General features: G+C 26.8%; 2 protein-coding genes across 2 annotated transcripts; both read right to left on the bottom strand.

The window, feature by feature from the left end:
* Nucleotides 1-7,875: 7,875 nt before the first annotated feature.
* Nucleotides 7,876-10,346, bottom strand: LOC111032916 (odorant receptor 33b-like). The gene is made up of 5 exons (XM_022313400.1): nucleotides 10,324-10,346; nucleotides 9,610-9,709; nucleotides 9,357-9,482; nucleotides 8,625-8,783; nucleotides 7,876-7,947 (listed from the first exon to the last, which is right to left on the bottom strand). The coding sequence occupies exons 1-5, from the start codon at nucleotides 10,344-10,346 to the stop codon at nucleotides 7,876-7,878; spliced, it is 480 nt and encodes a 159-aa protein (XP_022169092.1).
* Nucleotides 10,347-18,171: 7,825 nt separating this feature from the next.
* Nucleotides 18,172-21,258, bottom strand: LOC111032915 (the record flags this gene model as incomplete). Its single annotated transcript, XM_022313399.1, has 3 exons — nucleotides 18,172-18,237; nucleotides 19,795-19,953; nucleotides 21,220-21,258. Coding segments are annotated over 3 exons (264 nt in total), but the record flags the coding sequence as incomplete, so codon positions are not given.
* Between the last annotated feature and the right edge of the window lie 3,098 nt (nucleotides 21,259-24,356).

Here is a 24,356-nt window from a genome sequence, read left to right as displayed (position 1 = left end):
TATACATTTTTTTAATTCATCGTATATTAAAATATTTTGTTCATTAAGTGTTATATTTTTATTTTCATCTTCGTAATCTGCAAGAAAACAAAAGAAATGTGTTCACAATTCAATAATTCATTAAATATTAAAAGTATGACCAAATTTTGGAATTTATTAGGTCATACCTAAAATGTATTTTATTAAGCAGTACACATTCAGTCATCAAAAGCAAGCAAATAGTATCATAAGAAAAACTTGATTTGCAGATATTTAGTTGCAAAATTTATAATTTAAAAAAAATTAAGAAGAAGGCCTAAATGTCAAAATTACAAAACGTTACAAATCTTCATAAGATGAACGCAAAATGATGAAATGAAAACTATAATGAATTTTACTCAAATCATCAATTTTAATTTTGAATACTATGATCTACCAATTCCTTTTGTTTAAAAATTTTATTGATCATACACCACTGCATTTTACGTTTAGAGTTTAGAGAAGCAAAATTGAGGTGTTTCCTTCATATTAAATGTTTAACCTTCACTTATTATTAATAAGCAATGGTATTGTTGTACATATACATAACAAAATTATAAAAAATCAAAACAATGATGCAAAATTGAGCTTTATAAAGCCGAATCAGCAAAATTGCTACCACTACATAAGGCGACGTCTGCGACGGGAGCGGGGCTGTTCAGTTTTTGGATCACTCATTGTCGTGCCTAACAAGCAGTTTTTGACGTTTCTTTTTATTATTTGTTTTTTATATTCTTTAATATATTATATTTAATTCCTTTAACCAAGTGTTACTGTTTTATTTGCGACTATTTTAGAATATTTGATCTTGAGTGTAAAGAGACGTTCGCGGTGGAAAAACACTTTTGAAAAAGATATTAAGACACTGTAATACTTACTTTCTCGTCCAGTACTCGTTATCGTGGTCAGTCGAGAAAGAGTAAGACTTTGCCTAGGTTAAAGATATCTCACTCTCAAACATCCAGTTCTCGTTATCGTGGTCAGTTGTTAGAGAGTAAAGTAACTTTAGAGTAGTATTGTGTAAAACCTGTTTGAACCTAGTTTAATTATCTTTTGTGCAGTACTCGTCATCGTGGTCACCAAAAGAATAATTTAAATAAAGTTCATACAGCAGGTATCGATAATTTACTTGTTTGACGGTTAGAGAATCAGAAACCGAAAGATATCTGTTGTATACGTCAAGCCTTTGCGTGGCGTATACGACAGTATAAATCACAAAATGTTTATTTTTTGTTAGCTCACAATAATATTTATCAGTGGCTTATAAGATTTCGAAGAGTTGTATTTACAATTTCAATAATTCAAATCAAGTTGCATAAATTCAAAATTATACACATTTCTAAACAGCAAGTTTTGAATGGGATTATCATTTAACTTTAACCTAAACCTGAATTTTCTAGAATTCCTTAACTATACGAGCTAAACAACTGAATTAAAACAAATTCTATACATTTTTAATCTGTTGGTATAGACTATAGAGGTTTGTCATACCCAAAAATATATCTTGAACCAAACTTTTGAACTTTAATGGTAAAGGTACTCACTAGTTGGAGAATGAGTGCTACGAAGTAGTTTGTGTCCGACCGATTCGAACGCAAAGCAAATGATTTCCATCTGACAGCACATACCAAGACACAGTGAAAACAGGAGAATATCGAATGTTGTGTATATTAAACAGGAGAATTCGGTGAATAATATCTCCACCAAGTAAAATGTATAATAGTATGCGTTGTACGTTTCATCGGATACGACGACGTACAAATTCATGACGTTCTGGCGGTAATACCCGATTGAACCGTCGTGGTTTTTGACTTGTATAAAATCGTTACTGAATATCAGGGGACTGATCCCGTAAGGTATTGCCACTGTGAATAAAATCATCGAATATGTGGTCGTTAACCGCATAACATGTTTTCGCCAACGGTCCACAATATGTGTGTTTTGGATGTTGAAGGATGAAATATCATACCGCATGATCGACAAACAATTCCATATGTCGTCTGAGTAGCGGACGACAAACCATCCCTTGTAAAGTAATAACGTTGTGATAACTGATTTCCAAAAGAAATCTACGCTGATAGGTATATTGATCGTCCAATAGTATAGACAACTAAGGTTCAGAATTATCAATATGGGGCACATGTAAAGCAAAACGCAAACCATGACAATATGATAGATGTTTCGACCCCGAAATTGTACTGTTCCAGGATCTATCATTTGATATAAACCTGTAAGTTTGGCCAAATTTAAGTTGAAAATATTATTCTTCTCCTTCCGAATGTCCATCGTCAAAAATTTATCTTTCGGTCTTCGGGGGACAAAATGTCAGTACCTAGGCTTCACTTTATATCAAATTATTGTAAATATTGTATATGCGATACTCAAACAAACCTTAAATAAAAATTGTATTTTCCTCGTCCCTATAAATAAAAATATTATAAATTGTTAAAAAACTGTAGTTTAAATATTTTTAATTAAAGTGATTACAAACATTTTTAAGTCGATAATTGTTGAACGTCTTAAAACGTTCATCATCATTCAAAAATAATAAATATTGGTTATTATAATTTTGTCGTCCAATAGCTATTCATTTGACTCGAAAAACCTGGCTTCCTGCTACGGACGATGCTTATGCCCACTGAACACACTAATGTCTGCAGCCATCCACCATTCTACACTTGTCCACCAAATTTTTAATAATATTTATGCATAATTTATGCAAGATTGCAATCAATTAAGTACCTATAATTTATTTTATATTCTTCTGCGTCTTAGTTTTCTTTGGTCACTGCATTGACATTCGTATTATCGTACATAGCCATTCTATATTATGCAACCGATACTTTTATAATTATACAGTTTGCATTTGTGTGACTGTGCATAAATTATCCACGGAAACTACTAATTAATTTAGTATGATACTAGTTGATTATAATTTGATCGATTTTTTCCAGAATTTTCACGATCATTTTCAAGCAAATTTAAGCTACGATATTGGTAAAAGGTTTTTTCAAGTTACAGCTTAACGTATACGCTATCAAGTATTAGTGAATAAAATTTAATTTGTCTTACATAATGATATTTTTAGATTAAAATGTGAACTTATAATAAAAAAAATTACAACACATTGTATGGGATGACAAATAATGATATCTTTAACGCGTGATATTTTTTAAACCTATAATTAAGAACATACAACATTCTCTCTTGTACCTCTTGTCCAAACGATTTGTAAGCATCATGTGACACATCAAAAATTCACTTGCCTTTGTATAATATAAGATAGTGTTCTCAATATTTTTAACATGATAAATAATATTTTTTAAGCAACCAATATTTACGATGTGTTTTTTTTTGTTTTTTGATTTAGCGTCATCTTTAACTAATTGATAATATCGATCATTAGTTAAAAATACATTATTTTCTTTAAAAAAATATTTCATATCGTGCTCTCTATTCTCTACGTACGTCATTTTGTCAAAGACTAAAATGTGAAAAGACTATTTAGGTGTATGACTACGATGACGAATTAAGTATCGCATTATCTGTCGGCAGTCGATTATATACTTTATTAAGCTGCTTACATCGATATTACAGATTACAAATGGCTTTAAATCGATACAATTCATTTAATATATAACGCCTTTGGATTGTTTGGAATTTCATATAATGCTTACGAGGTAACTTAAACAGTTTTACAGATTGCCAGCTATAGTTAGTATTATTATATAGAGCTCTTAGACATTTTATAAATTACCAATATTTTACACATTGACGAAATCATATACAATGATCTTACATCAGTAACATTTAGACATCTAATGTACAGCAGGACGTGAACCATCTAATATCAGGGGCGTGCTTATGGAGGAGGGATGAAGGTGTCATAATATGCTGTTTGCAGACATTTAAAATTTGAAATTTTTTTTTCATTCATATCAAAAAAATGTTATTCGTTGGGTCAAAAAGCTTGAAAATGTAATTTAATAAAATCGTTGCAACCGTCAATAAAAAATCTAAAAAAATATCATATCACTTTTTTTTTAGATATTTTAAGTTAAAATTTCTATGTACTTAGATAGTTAACCAACATATAAACGATTTTAGTTTGTTTGTTGCAATTAAAAAATATTATTACTAGGTGCTTGAAACTTAATGACATGCGATTTTTTGGGCAAAAATTAATTTAAACTACTCAATGCTTATATTTATACAATAATAAATTATATAATCGCAATAATATCATAAATATATGTACTTTCTACGTTCATTTTAATAATATTATAGGTCTGGTCTCAAAATCGTTTTTCTATGTACATTGATTTTATATCATTGACATCAAATGTAACATATTCAGCGTTCCTTTTGGACCCCCAATGTATGGTAGACCACTTGGCACATGCTCATTTTTTTACAGGAATTTAATAATAGCCTTATAATTAAAGTAATAATGTAAGACAATTCTAAATAGTAAATCTAAAAAAAAAAAATTAAAAACATGAACAAAATTCATTCTATATTTTTTTGTATATAAATTACTAAAACTGAAATAACTTTGTAGCAATCGGTTACCATTGTGTGTAATACAAAAATAATAATAAATATTAATGATTACCTTCAAAAAACTTATATATCTTATTTATTTTTTACCTACCTATAACAATTTAAAATGTACCGAAACCAAATATTTATATTATTATTTTTTATACATTCTTTAAAAATAATGAAATCAGTTTGAACTATTCATAGGTATACGAAATTGTCTACCTACATAATTTTTTTAAAATTAAATGATTAGTTAAACCTAACCTTTAAAAAATGTTTCATTTTGGTCAAAAAACTTGTAAATGTAATACAATTTTCCTCCTAAGTTGTTGTAAGTTAAACTTAAAAAAAAATTTGAAAGTAAATCCGCAGTCATTATATTTGAATGTTTGAATTAAGAATTTTGATAAAATTCTTAAAAATCACGAAAATCCGCAAACCGTTTTGAGTTTGAAATTCATTTTCGTTTTACTTTCTTTATCTAAGATTTATAAATGTAATGTAAGATTCTTTATTAGTTTGTCTACCTTTAACAAAAAAAAATTCTACCGAAATGTAAATTTAAATTTTTAAGATTTTCTTATTTTGTTGTAATTAAAAAAGAATTGCTGTAGATAATAGAAATTTACAACATATATTTATTTCATCAATTCATGTACTTGATAAAATTTTTAAAATATATTGACTCGTTTCAAGCTATTGACGAACATTTTTTCTATATATGTCAATAAAATTGTATTGGTTGGGTCAAAAAGCATTAAAATTTCTATAAGCATTTAAAGTTCAAATTTTGACAACATTTTTTAAATGAAAATTGAGAAATGATTTTGCAGTTATAAATATATTAATTGTCCAACTTTTATAGTCAAGGATTGAACATTTAAAACGACACACAGTTTTTTTTATAGTTATCTTATTGTTAAATTTCAACAAAATTACATATAATATAACCAAGAATAATGATTCATCGTTACTTGATACTTTGAGAGTATATTATTATATTTGATACACGCACAATGACGTTTTCAAATGTAATTTCTTTGGCAAATATGAATTTTACCTATACTGTAGTACTAATAAATAATAGCAAAATAAATTATTTTAATCACAATAATATCATCAAAATATATTCAATAAGTAATATTATAGTGTGACAGACAGTTTTCGCATCATCTTTTTTCGTATACAATGATTTTATATAATTTAATACAAATTTAACACCATCCATTACAATGGCATCTAATGTACAACAAAACGACATCCTCTTATTGCCACTTTTTTAGTTTAAAGTTGTTTATTTCTTCTATGATTTTTAAATGACATTTAAATCTAAGTATTTTATCTATAATTGTCTATAATAAAATATCCCTGTGTCAACAGCTTGAAAATCTTATACAGGGTTTCTCATGAGTAGTTCATACTATTATAAAATAAACGAAAAGATACGTCGTATATTAATAGTAAAGTATTTTACTTTAATAATAATACACATCATGAAACATACTTAGTAATATTATAGTCTAACAAACGTATTCGCTCAGGATCAATTGTTGAATACAACGATTTTGTACCATGGAATTCAAATTTAACACATCCTTTACAGAGCATTTTCTCGATACTTAGTATGTAGCAGAACGTGTTCATGTGTGGGTGGCGGGGGGGGGGGAATGAGATGAGTGTGTTATATGCGGTTTGCTGTTCCCACTTTTACTGACATTTGAAATTCTAAATTTAATTTTCTATTCACGTAAAAAAATATTACTCGTTGTGTCAAAAAGTTTGAGAATGTAATTCAAAATAAATACGTTTATACTGTCATCAAAAAATCTAATAAAATATTGTACCACAGTTTTGTTTATAAACATTTTAAAATCAAATTTGGGTGAAATTAAATGATATAGGTCTTTGCTCGGAATCGCTTCTTCTATAAAACGATTTGATATCATTGGAATTAAATTTAACACATATTTAGTCCCTTCTGGATACCTACTGTATAACAGAGTAGCATCCACTTGCCAGTGCCACATCTACATAATAAGATCATCAAATATGTGCGGTAATCATATTTTGCCCATTCCTGATTAGTTTTTGTGGCTTTTCTTGCAATCTTTAATCCCATAGTTTGTTTAGGTCATAGAACATGTTGTACAGCAGTTTTTGTATGCTTCTAATATATTCATTTACATTTGCATTCCTAAAACTGTAGTATATAATAGTAAATTAGCTAAAAAAAATTACATATTTATGAAATACCACGATAATTAGGTATGTAGTTTATATTGTATACCTGACATCTATTCAAATACCCAATGCACTCATTGTTGAAATCAATATTTTATTTCTCTATAATATGTTAAAATATTATAACAAATATTTAAAAAAATGTCTTATATTATTATAAGATACTATAATTTCTAAAAATACACATTTTTTTAAACGAAATTAAACATTTTGTAGTAGGTATCACTTAATATAAATTAAAAATTATTTAATCGAACAAAATATTTTCTAATGTAATGAATGTATTTTCCCGGTTTTGTATTTGGAAAAAATATTTTTTTTATTGTCTATAACTATTTAAAGAGTTTGGTGCATTTAAATATTTATTATAGCCAAGCTTCATAATCCATCATGTATTCATGTGACTAAGCAGATATTTTATTATTAATTTTAATTTTGAAAGAGATAGATGTGATTGACGTAGGTAGTAAAAAATATCCTCACCACGAATTAAATTAATTACAAAACAATAATTTTTTTTTATGATCTATACAATAAACTCTATATAAATTGTTACATAACCATAATTATCTATTTACCTTTTTTTTTCTTGGTAAATCACTGGACAGGAACCGAACAGTAGTTCACACAGCATGGCCCTCGTGCAACATCGTTTATTTAAACAAATATATACTACTTTGATAGACCAGTCTTGCATATACCTCCCTCAGTCAAATTGATTTATATTAGCACCTCACGCTCCATAAAATATTGTACTTTAATCATAATAACATCATGAAACATACTTCGTTACACACAATCACCACCACTGACCATATATTTCTCTCATACTGTGACATATATTATCGCTTGGGTAACCTAGTTTTTGTTTTGCAACATCTGCTAAAACTTACTGACTAAGACTTAAGACTAAATATTGTAACTTGCATGTTTACCTAACCTAGTTAATATTTTTTATATTTATGCATGAGAGGTTTTTCCGTAGTTATATAATATTTAAATTTGACTAGGCAATAATCTAATAATTAGAGTTATGATGTAAAACATTACTACGTTTCAAGTATACATAAACTAAATTTGATCAACATTTTGTTGTATATAATTTACTAAAACCGAAATGACTGTGTAGCAATCACCCATTGTCTGTAATAAAAAAATAATAGTAAATATTAATAATTACTTTCAAAAAACATCAATATCCCATTTATTTGTTACCTACTTATATCAAATTCTAAAGAACCGAAATAATTTGACCAAATATTAATTTTATTATTTTTTATACATTATATAATTCTGTAAAAACCATAAAAATGCACAAATTGTATTTATTTTATATTTCCGGATTGAAATTCGTATTATACGTTTTTCTTATATTGCTGCACGCATATTAAAAAAATATTAAAAAATGTATGAACATATTTTTGTTATAAATGTTTCATGTTTAAGTATAACAAATAATTGTAATAAAATAAATTTTTTTTTTTAATAAATACGTAATTTATATTTTATATTCTATATAGGATTTTATATTCTATATTGGACCTATATATTAATATAGAATCTATATCACAATTTTTCAAACAAAATTAACATGTCGAAGTTAATATTGGATATATATTTTATTATATTTTATTAAATTTAAAAAAAAAGGTACAATAAATAATTATCATACCTAACTAATAAATAATAAGTTAGGGATATTGGTTGTAGAATAATACTTCTATACAATTTGATTTCGACTTTAATATTATAATGTTATAGTTATACAAGTGGTAAATGTTATATGTTGAAAAATAACTATATTAGACATAAGTAAATACTTTAAAAAACATTTCCAAGTTTACAATTTTAGTTCTGGTAAATTTTAATTGTTTGTGGTTAGCATTATTCAACTTCATTGTCAATAATATCAATTGTTTACATTTCATATCCATTTCGGTCCAATTACTGCTGTACAATGCGAATAGAATTGAATCTTTCTTTAATAAAAAAAAGGTTAAATATAAAAATAATGGTAATTTTAAACCCAGGACTTTAAAATTCATTAAATCCGATAATTGTTTTACAGGCTGTATGTTTATAGTTTTTCTTCTAAAGTATGGAAAAATAAATTTCTACTCTACAATTTATCACTGTTGTCTAGATTCATTTATAAATGTTATATTTAAATGTTACTAAATTTTGACAAAAGGCGTAGACAGAGCGCCCCATAATATTTTGATTGATAAAATGACATATTGGTTCATACTATACTCTTAAGCGAAAAGACAGTAGGTCACTGGAGAATGACATTGTATGATTAATACATATTTAACATAATATCGGTATTATTTATTTGTAACATCAATTGGTATTTTCAATGCAAATATTTTTACTGTTATATAACACAAAAAATAATAAAATATATGATAATAATATGATGTATGATATATCTTCTTAGTAGTAGTGTTTATTTGAATATTTTAACTGTAAGTATTGGTATAATAATTTACAAGACATACATGCCGCATCAACAATTAATAAATACAACTAAAAAAAAAAATATCAATTACTTGATCGTGTATATTGCCATAAAAATAACAAATAGTAAATATTTGAATCAATATTGGAAGAATTGTGCAGAATAATCTTGTTTGTACGAATGTCGAAGACTCAAATATCTCAACGTTTGAAAAACCCTGAAATCATTATTTCTCCAGATAAATTACTACATCTAAAGTAAGTTCACAAATAGTATGATCACAAACACTTTATGTTTTCCTATATCTTATTGTAATTAAATCTAAGTATTACTTAATTTTTTACCATCATGAAAGTAAACAATAGCATTATGACTGAAAAAGACGATATAAAAATTTGTAACAAAATCATTGGTCTGAATAGAATTAAAAAATCTTCATATTTCCTGGAAAAAAAAGAATTTCATTGCAGTGTTATGTAATTTGAGCAATTTGACTTAACTTAAGGTAACTGATGATACATTCGGATATCGGCACCCAAAGGTGAACATTTTGAGGGACCACTCAACCCGCAATACAATATGTAGTAATCTCTCAACTTATAATTATCAAAAAAGTTTATTCATCTCCATTTTTAGTACCTATATATTATAGCCTACTGACTAAACGTCAGCAGACTTTATTCGCAGGTTATGCCGTAAGAATAATAGTGCCTCAAACATTTTATTTTACTTCTTCTCTTCATTCGTGGTTATTATTGTTAAGTAAAGTGTAAAGTTGCAAAAATATAAACTTTTTAAAATTATGTCATGAAATATTTTAGGTTTATTTCATAAAAATTAGACATATTATTAAAAAATCATAAAACTTAATTATAATATTTTTTTTATATTTTGTAATAGTATCCTTTTTTCTTACTCATATTATACTACATATATTAACTTAAATAGTTAATGGTTATTTTTATACATATTTAGTTAATTAAGTTGTATTTTCTAGTTAAAAATGAAAATTAAATAAGACTTTATGGTAATTCAATAAAAAATCCAATTAAGCTTACTCCATCATTGCTTGATGTTCCATTATAATTTTTTTTAATTCATCGTATATTAATATATTTTGATCATTAAGTGTTATATTTTTATTATCATCTTCGTTATCTGCAATAAAACAGAAGGAATGTGTTTTTTTAAGCAGTACACATTCGGTCATCAAAAACAAGCTAATAGTACCATAAGACAAAGGTGATTCACTGTAATTTAATTTAAAATTTAAAATTTAAAAAAAAATGAAGAAGAAGTCTTAAATGTTAAAATTACAGGACATTACAAAACTTCATAAGATGGACACAAAATTGACTAAAATCATCAATTTTAATTTTGCATACTATGATCTATCCCTAAATTGAGGTGCGACCTTCAAATTAAATGTTTAACTTACACTTATTATTAATAATCAATAGTATAAATCATAAAATGTGTATTTTTTTGTGAGCTCAATATAATAATTATTAGTCGCTTATAAGCTTTTGAAGTGTTGTATTTACAATTTCAATAATTGAGTTCAAATCAAGTTGCATAAATTCAAAATTATACTCATTTCTATTCAGCAAGTTTTGAAAGGTAGTAACTTTTAACATTAAACTAAACCTGCATTTTCCTTAACTATTCGAGCTAAACAAATGAAATAAAACAAATTCTATACATGTTTAATGTGTTAGTATAGAAGTGGGTCAAACACAAAAATATGTCTTGAACCAAACTTTTGAATAGTGTGAAGAACCGAGCTCGAACTAAACGATCTACTGGTTATATAATGTAAGTATTCTAGCTTATACCGAACCCAACTCGAATCTAGCTTTTGAAATAAATTACGAAACAAAGTACTAAGCTATAAATAATAAAGTAAATTATAAAATTAAAAAAATCTTAAGGTTCAGACAAATCAAACGATCTCTGATGTGTATATATTTTTTCTATTTTTCTACAGGCTACTTGTACACTATTCAATGAATAATGGTAAAGGTACTCACTAGTTGGAGAATGAGTGAAAAGAAGTAGTTTGTGTCCGACCGATTCAAACGCAGAGCAAATGATTTCCATCCTACAGCACATACCAAGACATAGTGAAAACAGGAGGATATCGAATGCTGTGTATATTAAACAGGTGAATTAGGCGAATAATATCTCGACTGCGAAAAATATATAATAGTATGCGTTGTACGTTTCATCGGATACGGCAAAGTACAAATTCATGATGTTCTGGCGATAGTACCCGATTGAACCGTCGTGGTTTTTGACTTGCAAATAATAATTACTGAATATCAAAGGACTGATCCCGTAAGGTATTGCCACTGTGAGTAAAATCATCGAATATGTGGTCGTTAACCGCAGAACATGTTTTCGCCAACGTTCCACAATATGTGTGTTTTGGTTGTTGAAGGTTTAAATATCATACCGTTTGATCGACAAACAATTCCATATGTCGTCTGAGTAGCGGACGACAAACCATCCCTTGTAAATTATGAACACCGTGATAACTGATTTCCAAAAGAAATCTACGCTTATAGTTATATTGATCGTCCAATAGTATAGACAATTAAGGTTCTGAATTATCAATATGGGGAACATGTAGAGCAAAACGCAAACCATGGCAATATGATAGATGTTTCGACCCCGAAATTGTGCTGTTCCAGGATCTATCATTTGATATAAACCCGTAAGTTTGGCCAACTGAATGTTGAAAACATCATTCTTCTCGTTCCGAATGTCCATCGTCAAAAATTTATCTTTCGGTCTTCTTGGGAAAAATTGTCAGTACCTAGGCTTCACTTTAAATCAAATTATTGTAAATATTATATATGCGATACCCAAACAAACCTTAAATTAAAATTGTGTTTCCTCGTTCCTATAAATAAAAATATTATAAATTGTAACCAAACTGTAGTTTAAATATTGTTAATTAAAGTGATTGCAAACATTTTTAAGTCGACAATTATTGCACGTCTTCAACCGTTCGTTATCATTCAAAAATAAAAAACATTATTTATTATAATTCTATAGCTACCTATTCATTTGAGTGTCCACTGTTGCATGTTCATGTGAAATGGATTAAGGCAACTCACTAACAATTTCTGTAGGTGGATCCACGGTTGAATAATTTATTCTATTTTATTTTTAGGTGGTTCAAGGATGACTCGAAAGACCTGGGTTCCTGTGCCGGACAATGCTTATGTCCACTGAACACACTAATGTCTGCAGCCATCCACCATTCTACACCTGACCACCAAATTATTAATAATATTGATGCATAATGTATGCAAGATTGCAATCAATTAAATACCTATATCTTTTATATTTTCCTGCATCCCAGTTTTCTTTTTCCACTGCATTGTCTTTCGTATTATCGTACATGACCATCCTATATTATGCAACCGATACTTTTATAATTATACAGTTTGCATTTGTGTGACCGTGCATAAATTATCCACGGAAACTTCTAATTAATTTAGTATGATACTAGTTATTTATAATTTGATCGATTTTTTCCAGAATTTTCACGAATATTTTCAAGCAAATTTAAGCTACGATATTGGTAAAAACGTTTTTTCAAGTTACAGCCTAACATATACGCAATCAAGTATTAGTGAATTAATTTTAATATTTCTTACATAATGATATCTTTAGATTAAAATGTGCACTTATAATAATACAAATTACAACACATTGTATGGGATGACAAATAATAAATACCTATTATTGAAATCAATATTTTAAAATTATTTTTTTAATTTTTGTGTAAATATACATTTCAATATACATCTTCTGTAGTTTTTGTCTTAAATTATTTTATGACGAATAATTTAGTTAAATTTCTATACAATTATAAATAAAATGTTTATCAGCATTCAGCATTTGATTCGAAATCAACGAAATCAACTTAACAGCGACAGCGAAATTCATCAGAATTAATTGGTTTCCAATTTAATCCTTTTATATTTTTTTTTCGTGTTTTAATTGACACAGTAAGTTCACACAATGAAAAATAAAAATCTTCTTCAAAGAACGTGATATTTTTTAAACCTACTATGAAGAACTTACAATATTCTCTCCTGTACCTCTTGTCCTAATGATTTGTGGGCATCACGTGACACATCAAAAACTTCACTTTCTTTTGTATAATATAAGATATTGTTCTCAATATTTTTAACATGATAAATCTTTTTTTTTTAAACAACCAATATTAACGAGGTGCTTTTTTTGTTCTTTGATTTGCATCATCTTTAACTAATTGATAATATCGATCATCAGTTAAAAAAACATTATTTTCTCTAAAAAAATATTTCATATCGTGCTCTCTATTCTCTACGTACGTCATTTTTCAAAGACTAAAATGTTAAAAGACTAGTTAGGTATATGACTAGGATGACGAATTAAGTATCGCATTATCTGTCGGCAGTCGATTATATACTTTATTAAGCTGCTTACATCGATATTACAGATTACAAATGGCTTTAAATCGATAAAATTCATTTAATAGATAACACCTATGGATTGTTTGGAATTTCATATAATGCTTACGAGGTAACTTAAACAATTTTACAGATTGCCAGCTATAGTTGGTATTATTACATAGAGCTCTTAGACATTTTATAAAATACCAATATTATACACATTGACGATATCATAAACAATGTCCTTACATCAGTAACATTTAGACATCTAATGTACAGTAGAACGTGAACCATCTAATATCATGGGGGTGCTTATGGAGGAGGGATGAAGGTGTCATATGCTGTTTGCAGACATTTAAAATTTGAAATTTTTTTTCAATTTATATAAAAAAAATGTTATTTGTTGGGTCAAAAAGCTTGAAAATGTAATTCAATAAAGTCGTTGCAACCGTCAATAAAAAATCTAAAAAAATATCATATTACAGTGTTTTTATAGATATTTTAAGTTCAAATTTCGATTTACTTAGATAGTTAAGCAACATATTAACGATTTTAGTTTGTTTGTTGTAATTAAAAAATATTATTTCTAGGTGCTTGAAACTTAATGACATGCAATTTTTTCGGCAAAAATTAATTTAAACTACTCAATACTAATGTTTATACTATAATAAATTATTTAATCGCAATAATATCATAAATATATGTACTTTCTACCTCATTATAATAATATTATAGGTCTCCTCTCAAAATCGTTTTTCTATATACATTGATTTTATATCATTGAAATCAAATTTAACACATATACAGCGTTCCCTTTGGATACCCAATGTATGAGTGTATGACCACTTGGCACTTGCCCACTTTTTTACAGGAATTTACTGGACACTAACTAATTACAAAACAATAAGCTAATAATTTTTTTATTTTGACGACATACAATAAACTCTGTATAGACTGTTACATAACCATGATTATCTATTCACAAGCTACTACTACAATAACACGTTATAACTTAATAAGTTATAAGAAATTTATATGATCTTGGGAACTAGGTTTATTGTTATAAAATATTAAAATTCGACTAAATAATTGCCTTATAATTCAAGTAGTAATGTAAGACATTACTAAATAGAAAATTTTCAAAACATATCGACTCATTTCAAGCTATTGACGAACATTTTCAATTTTCATTTTTTCATTTTTTTTTCTATATATGTGAATACAATTGTATGGGTTGGGTCAAAAAGAATTAAAATTTCTATAAACATTTAAAGTTCAAATTTCGACAACATTTTTTAAATGAAAATTGAGAAATGATTTTGCAGTTAAAAATATATTAATTGTTCAACTTTTGTAGTCAAGGATTAAATATTTAAAACTGGGTTCTACTTAAGTAATTTATTGAGAAACCAAACAATCTAAAAATAAACATAAACACAGCTTTTTTATAGTTATTTAAGTTCGAATTTAGACAAAATCACATATTAACTCTAAGAATAACGATTTTAGTCATTTTGTAATTCGGTTCTAAAACAGCCCAATGTTACATAAGGATATATAATATTTTTCCATCATGACTGATAATTTAACAATAATATTATAAATAATATTAATAAACTTACCGGCTACCGTATTATTAATAAGTAATAACAATATAAAATATCCTAGACTCACATACCGCCTCCTCCCAGAGTTTTTTTTTTGTATACCTATAATGATATTTTATCACTGAATTCAAATTTAATACCATCCATTGCAGCAACCTTCTAGATACCTAATGTACTGCAGAGTGACATTAACTCACCCCTTTTTTTAGTTTTTTTTCTAAAAATATGATACAATGTTTACCCTTAAGAAAATCTTAAAATTGCATTACAAAGTTTCTAGTTTACTGTTATAACAGCAGTTAAAAAATAATAAAAATACAAATGAACTTTTTATAGTCATTGGTTATTTTATATGTAATTTTGTTGAAATTCAACAATAGGATAACTATAAAAAAAACTGTGTTTATATATTTTTTTCGTTTTTCTTCAATTTTTTTTTGTTTTTTTTTTTTATGTTTTTAAAAAACTACAGATAATTTCAATGTTCGACCTCCTGAAGGCAAAAACTAGATTCATTTTCCCAAAGAAAAAGATATTAAAGGTATAAATCAAAGCATTATTACGACTATTTATCATCGTGTACTCAGACAGAAATAAATTACATTTGCAAATTTATTTGTTCGATCATTTTTTTGGTTAGTCAAATTTTTAAAATATATTTTCTTTCACATGGAACATGCTGCATGAATTTGTCTGCCACAACTTGTACAATTTACAATGAATAAATCGTATGAGATGTGAAATTATTACAGAAATGAGCAAAATCAAAAAAATGAAAATAATAATAACTTTTAAACGTAGAAACTAGTTGCATAAAAAGTAGCACTTATGGCATACCTGCAAATGATAAGAAAATATTTAATTTGGAAATTCGTAATTTGAGGACTGTTAAAGTCGTACACAAGATAGGTGGAAGTAATTTTGTTATCGATGTTAATCTGACTCGTCCATAGTTGCATGTTCATGAAGGGTTAAATGGATTAATAATGCAACTCCGACGACGGACTACGAAACAAGACGTACAAGACCATCATATATTATGCAACCGATTTTTTTATAATTGTACGGTTTACATTTGTTTTTCCGTTCACAAATTACACACTAAAACTACTTATTAAGTTAATAAGTAATTTATTTGGTAGTGTAACGATTGCCGTCTATCATCGGCATCGTACATTATTCCTTAAGCCGCTGCCTAATATGCTGAATGTGGGGTTAGGTTAGGTAACCTAACCATCGCAGCTGGCTGCTGACCAAGGGTCTTAGGCACACTGCAGTGGTGTATATAATTATGACCGAGGCGGTGTGTGAGGAGAGTTTGTGTGACACGAAAACAACGACAACAGCAACATCAACTCCGGCGACGATCCGACGGCCCCATCAACGATNTTATAAATGACATAATACAGGTTGAGAACCATGGACTGAGCATTCATACTCCATATTGGTAATATTACATAATATTTTAATAACATCTATTTTTCAAAATGTTATTAATAAATTTAATTTAAAATTCATTATTATATTAAAATAACAATTTTTCCTATGAATAATTGGTTTTCGAGTTATTTTAAGAGCGTATACCCGTAAAATGATATTTTACATTGGGTATACGCCGAAAATAGAAAATCTGCTGACGGGTATACGGCGTATACCCGCGTATCCGTACCAATACACCACTGATTTTAGGTAAGATATTGATAAAAAAAAAGGTAGTTCAAATTACAGCATTTACTGCTTATTAATATTCTTAACATAATATACTCTATCAAGTAATGGTACACACAATTATATTTTTACCTATCCTAATGCCTATGCAAAAATATAGACTTGTAGTGCTGCATTATACATAATATAATAAACAATTTTTTTATTTTCATCTTTAATATTGAAAATGAAACATTTACAATTGTATTTAATTTATTTTTGCAGTTTTTTTAAATGCCAATACTTTTCTGAGTACTTAAATTAATTTTCGAAACTCAATAATTTCTTTTTGAACTTTTTTCAGGTTTATGAAAGTTATTTATTATCCATTTCATTTTCATTTTTTATTCGTCATGTCTTTTTATTACACTATATAAATATTTTTTTTTTTTTAAACCATTTATTTATATTTATGATCATACAATCACACATATTTTTTTGATTTTATCTACTCCTTATTAACAAACCTTGAGTTGGAGGAAGAGAGTTATTATGGTGCTTTAGTTACATTTCAATAATATTATTTATATATTATATCTAATTTATAATAATAAACAAAAAGAACAGCGGATAAACAGAGGGAAAATAAAAATATAAGAACAGCATTATGCCTAATTATGAAAACCAAGATATAATTAATTAATATACAAAGTAATTCACTGAGCACGCTCGCACCCTTTGTTTCTTCAATACCTAATGCAGATATTCAAATTTTGATGTTTTAATGTTTTAAATATACATCAAGACCATTTTTTCAAATTCTTGAGATTTTTTTGTACTACTTATGGAGTGTCTTGTGGAGTAAAATTTAACACATTGTTATGAATGTGTTAAATTTTAGTGTGCCACCTAAGTACAGCAGAAAGGCAACCAATGGCCCACATTTTTTTGCATGAGTTGAATTAATTACAACAAAATAAACTAATAAATATTTTATTGTAATGATATAAAATAAACTCTGTGTAAACTGTTACATAATCATAATAATCCATTCAGCTATATCAACTACAATAATACGTTATAAGTTATGAGTTATGAGTATTTAGATAATCTAAAGAACTAGATTTATCATTAGACTAGACCATTATGTAATAATTAGGATGCTAAACATTACTAAATTTAAAATAAACCCGAACAAAATTCATTCAACATTTTGTTGTATATAATTTACTAAAACCGATATAACTGTGCAGCAATCACCCACTGTCTGTGATAAAAAAAAAAAAAATTAGTTTCCAAAAAACATACTTACATCATTATAACTATTTATAAATGACCGAAATAATTTGATTAAATACAAATGTTATTAATTATTATACATCATATAATATTTAAATATCAAAAAAATGACCAAATTGTATTTATTTTTTCTTTATTATTTATCTTCTGATTGAAATTGATAGTATAAGTTTTCCTTATACGTATCGAACTCAAAAATATTAAAAATATATGAACACATTTTTTTTCAATATTTAATATTTAAGTATAACAAATATTTGTACTAAAATAATTTTTGTAATTTTCTTTTATTTAAAAAATTATGAACTACAGAAACTTGAAACACTGCTCTATATTCTAAAATATAAGAAATATATATTAATATAGTATTTATATCATAATTTTTCAAACAAAATTAACATGTCGAAGTAAATATTGGAAATATATTTTATTATATTTCATTAAAATTAAAAAAAATAATAATTATCATATTGGTTGTAGAATACTACTTCTATAAAATTTGCTTTAGACTATAATATTTCTTTTTTTTTTTTTTGATTTAAACTTCGGCAACTTAGGCCATTAGCTGTAGGTTGTGTGGTACTGTAGTGTTTGGGACTGTAGAGGGGTAACACGTGTGTGTTTTTTGTTTGCACCCGTAGGTTTCTGCCATGCCTGGTTAGGGGACTTCAAAAAAAAAAAAAATATCACAGTCGAAAGCAAATTTTATAGAAGTAGTTTTATATCACAGTTTTTTTAATAAACATTTTAAGTTCAATTTTGGGTAAAATTAGATGATGAAGGTCTTTTCTCGGAATTGTTTCTTCTATACATCGATTTTATATCATTGTATTTGTTATTTCTCTCACACTGTGACATATATATTATCGCTAATGTAACGTAGTTTTTGTTTTGCAACATATGCTAAAACTTACTGACTAAGACTTAAGACTAAATATTGTTACATACATGTTGTTTGGTTAACCTAGTTAATAATTTTTATATTTATGCATGAGAGGTTTTTCCCTAGTTATATAATATGTAAACTTGACTAGACAATAATCTAATAATTAGAGTTATGATGTAAAAACATTACTAAATTTCAAGTATACATGAACTAAATTTGATCAACATTTTGTTGTATATAATTTACTAAAACCGCAATGACTGCAGTGTAGCAATCACCCATTGTCTGTAATAAAAAAAAATTAGTAAATATTGATTATTACTTTCAAAAAAACATAAATATCCTAATTATTTGTTACCCACTTATTACAAATTATAAAGCACCGAAATAATTTGACCAAATATTAATTTTATTATTTTTCATACATTACCTATATAATTTTGTAAAAACCATAAAAATGAACAAATTGTATTTATTTTACATTTCCAGATTGAAATTCGTATTATACATTTTTCTTATATGGATGCAAGAATATTATAAAATATCAAAAAATTTATGAACAGATTTATTCTAAATGTTTGATAAGAAGTGGTAAATGTTATATGTTGAATAATAACTATATTAGACATAAATACTTACTATAAAAAACATTTTCAAGTCTACAATTTTGGTTCTGGTAAATTTCCATTTTTTGTGGTTAGTATTATTTAACTTCATTGTCAATAATATCAATTTTTTACATTTCATGTCCATTTCGGTCCAATTACTGCTGTACAATGCGAATGCCATTGAATCTTTCTCTAATAAAAAAAGTTTATATAAAAATAATGGTCATTTTAAAGTTTTAAACCTAGGACTTTAAAATTCATTGAATCCGATAATTGTTTTACAGCCTGTATGTTTATAGTTTTTCTTCCAAAGTATGGAAACATAAATTTCTACTTAACAAATTTTTTCTCTGTTGTCTAGATTCATTTATAAATGTTATATTTTAATGATACTAAATTTAGGCAAAAGGGAAAGATTGAGCGTTCCATAATATTTTGATTGATAAAATTACATTTTGGTTCATACTGCCGTCATAAGCGAAAATGCAGTATTTCACCGGAGAACGATTATGAGAAAAACGCGTTTTTGTGTTTTATATTTTCATAAAACCATTACACCTTGTACATTCTAATTATTTAAATATGATATATGTTTTTCAATGTAATTTTACCCAACAGATGCAATGACACAATAAGAAATATGATTAAATTTATTTTTAATATGATATTTTGCTTTTTACGTTGTACCTTAGTATTGGTATAAACTTTTAATATTTAATTCAAAAGCAAGAATGCCGTGACTCGTAAGTAACAATTTCTGATATGATAAAATTATTTATACATTTAAATATTAAATTCCCAAACAATTACATTATTCTTCGGTCAATTTATAAATAAATAAAAAATGATACATATCCAATGTCGAAGAAGTTTATTATAAATAAATCGTTCTGATAGTCGACTTGTCTAGTGATACGTAAACCGGTCCGTGTTACTAAGCCAAAATACCGTCAATTATAATTTGCACTATGTACTAAGATAAAATACCGTGTCTTCAACAATACTTACGGCGTTAATGCTAGTAAACACGATTTTTTCTACGATTTTCGAAGTTTTAATTATTTGATTATAACTTGTATTATACATTTGGAGTAATATTACAAACATACGGCACATTCATCTACACAAGCTAAATTTTACAATAATTTATTTGTTTTTAACTCATTTATATATTTTTTGGGACCTAGGGCGTTTTTGCTCATGACGGTGGTATACATTGTATGATTAATACATATTTAACATAATTTCAGTACTATTTATTTGTAACATTAACTGGTATATTTAATGCTAGTGTATCTATTGCCTTATAATAAATAAAATAGTAAAATATGAAATAATATGATGTATGATTTATTTTTTTGTGTTCATTTTAATAATATAACGGTAAGTAATAGTATAACAATTCATGAGACATACATGCCAGATCAACAATTAATAAATAAAAAATATTAATTACTTGTTTCTGTATACTTCCAAATAAAGAACAGATCATAAATAATTACATCAATATCTTGTTAGTATAACTGCGGAAGCCTTAAATATCTCAAATTTTGAGAAACTCTGAAATCATTCTACTGCACATAAGTTATCACTTCCTAAGTTATAGTTCTAAAATACTATACACCACTTACACTTCAATAAATCTAATATTTTATTCATTTTGAATAGAACTGGATAGTGGATAATTTTGAGCAATTTGATATTTTATTAACAAATCGAATAGGTAATTCAAAAAATAATTGATTTACTATAATTGCCTACCTACTATCATTATAAATTAAGTACGGAATCTAGCAATTATTATGAACACATTTTTCGTTAAATGTGTTCCTGCATTGTAGGTATACAACAATACAACTATAACTCATTTAATACTTGACGTGCATTTATCGGCGATAGTTTAATATTAAAACATATTGAATTGATGTGACTATATTACTGTCTTATATTATGTCAAAAACTCAGTAAATATTTAAAGTAGGTATGAGCAAATTTTGGCTTGCATAACGCCATACCATGTTTTTTTTAAAGAATACTCATCCGATCAACAAATCTAATTTAACTACCATAAAACATACGTAAATTGTAGACATTTAATTTTAGTTGTAAATATAAAAAAAGAATAATCAGAAAAAGGAATAAAATATGTTAAAATTAGAACTCATCACAAAAAATAAACACAAATTAATGAAATGAAAACAAAAATGATTTATACTGAAATGTCACTTTTTAATTTTGAATTCTTATTTTAACATTATATTAACCATAGACCACTATCTTACGTTGGGTTTAGAGAAGCAAAATTAAAGGTAAAAATTAAGTTTCGATAGGTTACATTTACAATTTTAATAATGGAAATCAACAAAATTTGCATAAATACGAAAACCGAAAACTACTGAAAGCACGTATACACTATTCGATGTACTTCAATGTCTTACTCACCAATCGGGGAATGAGTATCACGATGTGGTTTGTGTCCGACCAATTCCAACGCAGAGCAAATGATATCCATCTGACAGCACATACCAAGACACACAAAAAACAGGAGAATATCGAACATAAAGTATATTGCTAAGTTCAAGACGAAGAATAATTCCTCGATGAAGTAGAACATAATATAATAGTGTGCGTTGTACATTTGATACACTTGATACAGTGACATATAAATTCGCAAAGTTCTCGCGGTAATACCCGATTGAACCGTCGTGATTTTTGATTTGTACATAACCACTGAATGCCAAGAGATCTATCGCAACACTGAATAAAACCGTGAAATTGATTTTCAAAAATATGGTCGATTACCCAACAAAACGTTCTCGCAAAACGCATACCACGATAATATGATAGATGTTTCGACCACGAAATTGTACTGTTCCAGGATCTATCATTTGATATAAACCTGTAAGTTTGGCCAACTTTAAGTTGAAAATATTATTCTTCTCATTCCGAATATCCATCGTCAAAAATATACAAATCTTAAAATGTAAAAGAAAGTTTTGTTATCCTCGTTTCCTATATAAATATTATTTATTGTTATCAAACTCTAGTTTAAATAATTTTAATAAAACTGATTAAAACATATTAGCTAGTCCATAGTTAATGGACGTCTTCAATCGTCCATCCATCAAATGTACAAAAATTCGTTTTTATAAAATTACTGTAGAACACTTACACAATATCAGTTCAAGTAATTTTTTGGTCCTATAGCTGTTCATTTGAGCTGTCCACTGTTGCATGTGCATGTGAAATTTATTAGGACAACTCACATACATTTTCTAGAGTTAGGTCTTACTAGACTGATTTATTAATATATTCTATTGTATTTTTATGCGGGGTAGCGATGACTCAAAAAGCCTGGTTTCCGAATCCGGGCGGTGCTTATACCCCTTGAAAACAGTAGTGTCCGCAGCCAACCACCACTCTACGCACTAGGCCGGCTCTCTTCCGAATTATTAATAATATTTATGCATAATGTATTCATCATTTCCAATCAATTAAATACCTATAATTTATTTTAAATTCTTAAACCTCTCTGTTTTCTTTGGTCACTGCAGTGACATACATATAATAATTGCTGTTCATAAATTGTACACTGAAACTACTAATTGAATTAATACTTTTAAACTATTTCTTACGAATTTTAGCTAATAGTTTCAAGCAAATTTTAGCGAAGTTATGTATAAATCATTTTTTCAAATTATAACTTAACATTGATGGTATCGAGTATAAAATTAATATTTTCTTACATAATAATATTTTTAAAACGAAACGATCACGAATAATAAAAAAATTTCAACACATTGGTTGAGCTGACAAATACTATAACTTTCGTTCCAATCATAATTTTAAAATTATTTTATGAAATATACATTATTTATAGACTTTTGTATTATATATAATTAAGGTTAACATATTTTAAATTATTGAAAATGAATGAATTGAATATTTTTTGGAAAAATTCAAAGCAATCAGTTTGAAAATCTAATTTTGTAAGAATGTTTGTAATAAAACGGTTTATTTATGTCAAGCAGCTTAATATTTGCTATTTTTTTAAATATCAATATCTTTTCAAGTATCTATTCAAAACGCGTATATAACAGCAACTACAGCTATTTCTTTTACTAGTTTTCGACTACATGGTATTTAATCAATTTCATTATATATTCACCATTATATATCTATTATAATTGCATTTTGTTTACCATAACATGCTTTTCAAAATATTTTTACTCTTTTCGAATTATCTGTACACATTTGAATCCAAGTACTTTATCTATAACTGTCTATAATAAAATATAACTGTGTCAACAGTTTGAATATATTATACAGGGTTTCTGATAAGTAGTTCATACTATTATAAAATTAAACGAAAAGATACGATGTATTATTAATAGTAAAATATTTTACTTTAATCATAATAACCTCATTAAACATACATAGTAATAATATAATATTATTTTCTAACAAACGTATTCGCTCAGGATCAATTGTTGAATACAACGATTTTGTACCATGGAATTCAAATTTAACACATCCATTACAGTGCATTTTCTCGATACTTAGTGTGTAGCAGAACGTGTTTATTTGGGGGGG

Source organism: Myzus persicae, unplaced genomic scaffold (genome assembly GCF_001856785.1).
Source record: "Myzus persicae strain clone G006 unplaced genomic scaffold, MPER_G0061.0, whole genome shotgun sequence".
In the NCBI taxonomy this organism is placed as follows: Eukaryota; Metazoa; Arthropoda; class Insecta; order Hemiptera; family Aphididae; genus Myzus; species Myzus persicae.
This window is presented reverse-complemented; position numbering and strand designations above follow the sequence as displayed.

What these genes read in the sequence shown, in the direction of transcription:
- LOC111032916 (XM_022313400.1), bottom strand. Translation starts at nt 10,346, where the DNA reads ATGGAACATCAAGCAATGATGGA. An exon ending in TATTGTTTACTTTCATGATG is followed by an intron (nt 9,483 to 9,609) that starts GTAAAAAATTAA and finishes TAATGATTTCAG; the next exon opens with GGTTTTTCAAACGTTGAGAT. An exon ending in ACTTGGAAATGTTTTTTAAA is followed by an intron (nt 7,948 to 8,624) that starts GTATTTACTTAT and finishes TTTTTATTACAG; the next exon opens with ACAATGGGTGATTGCTACAC.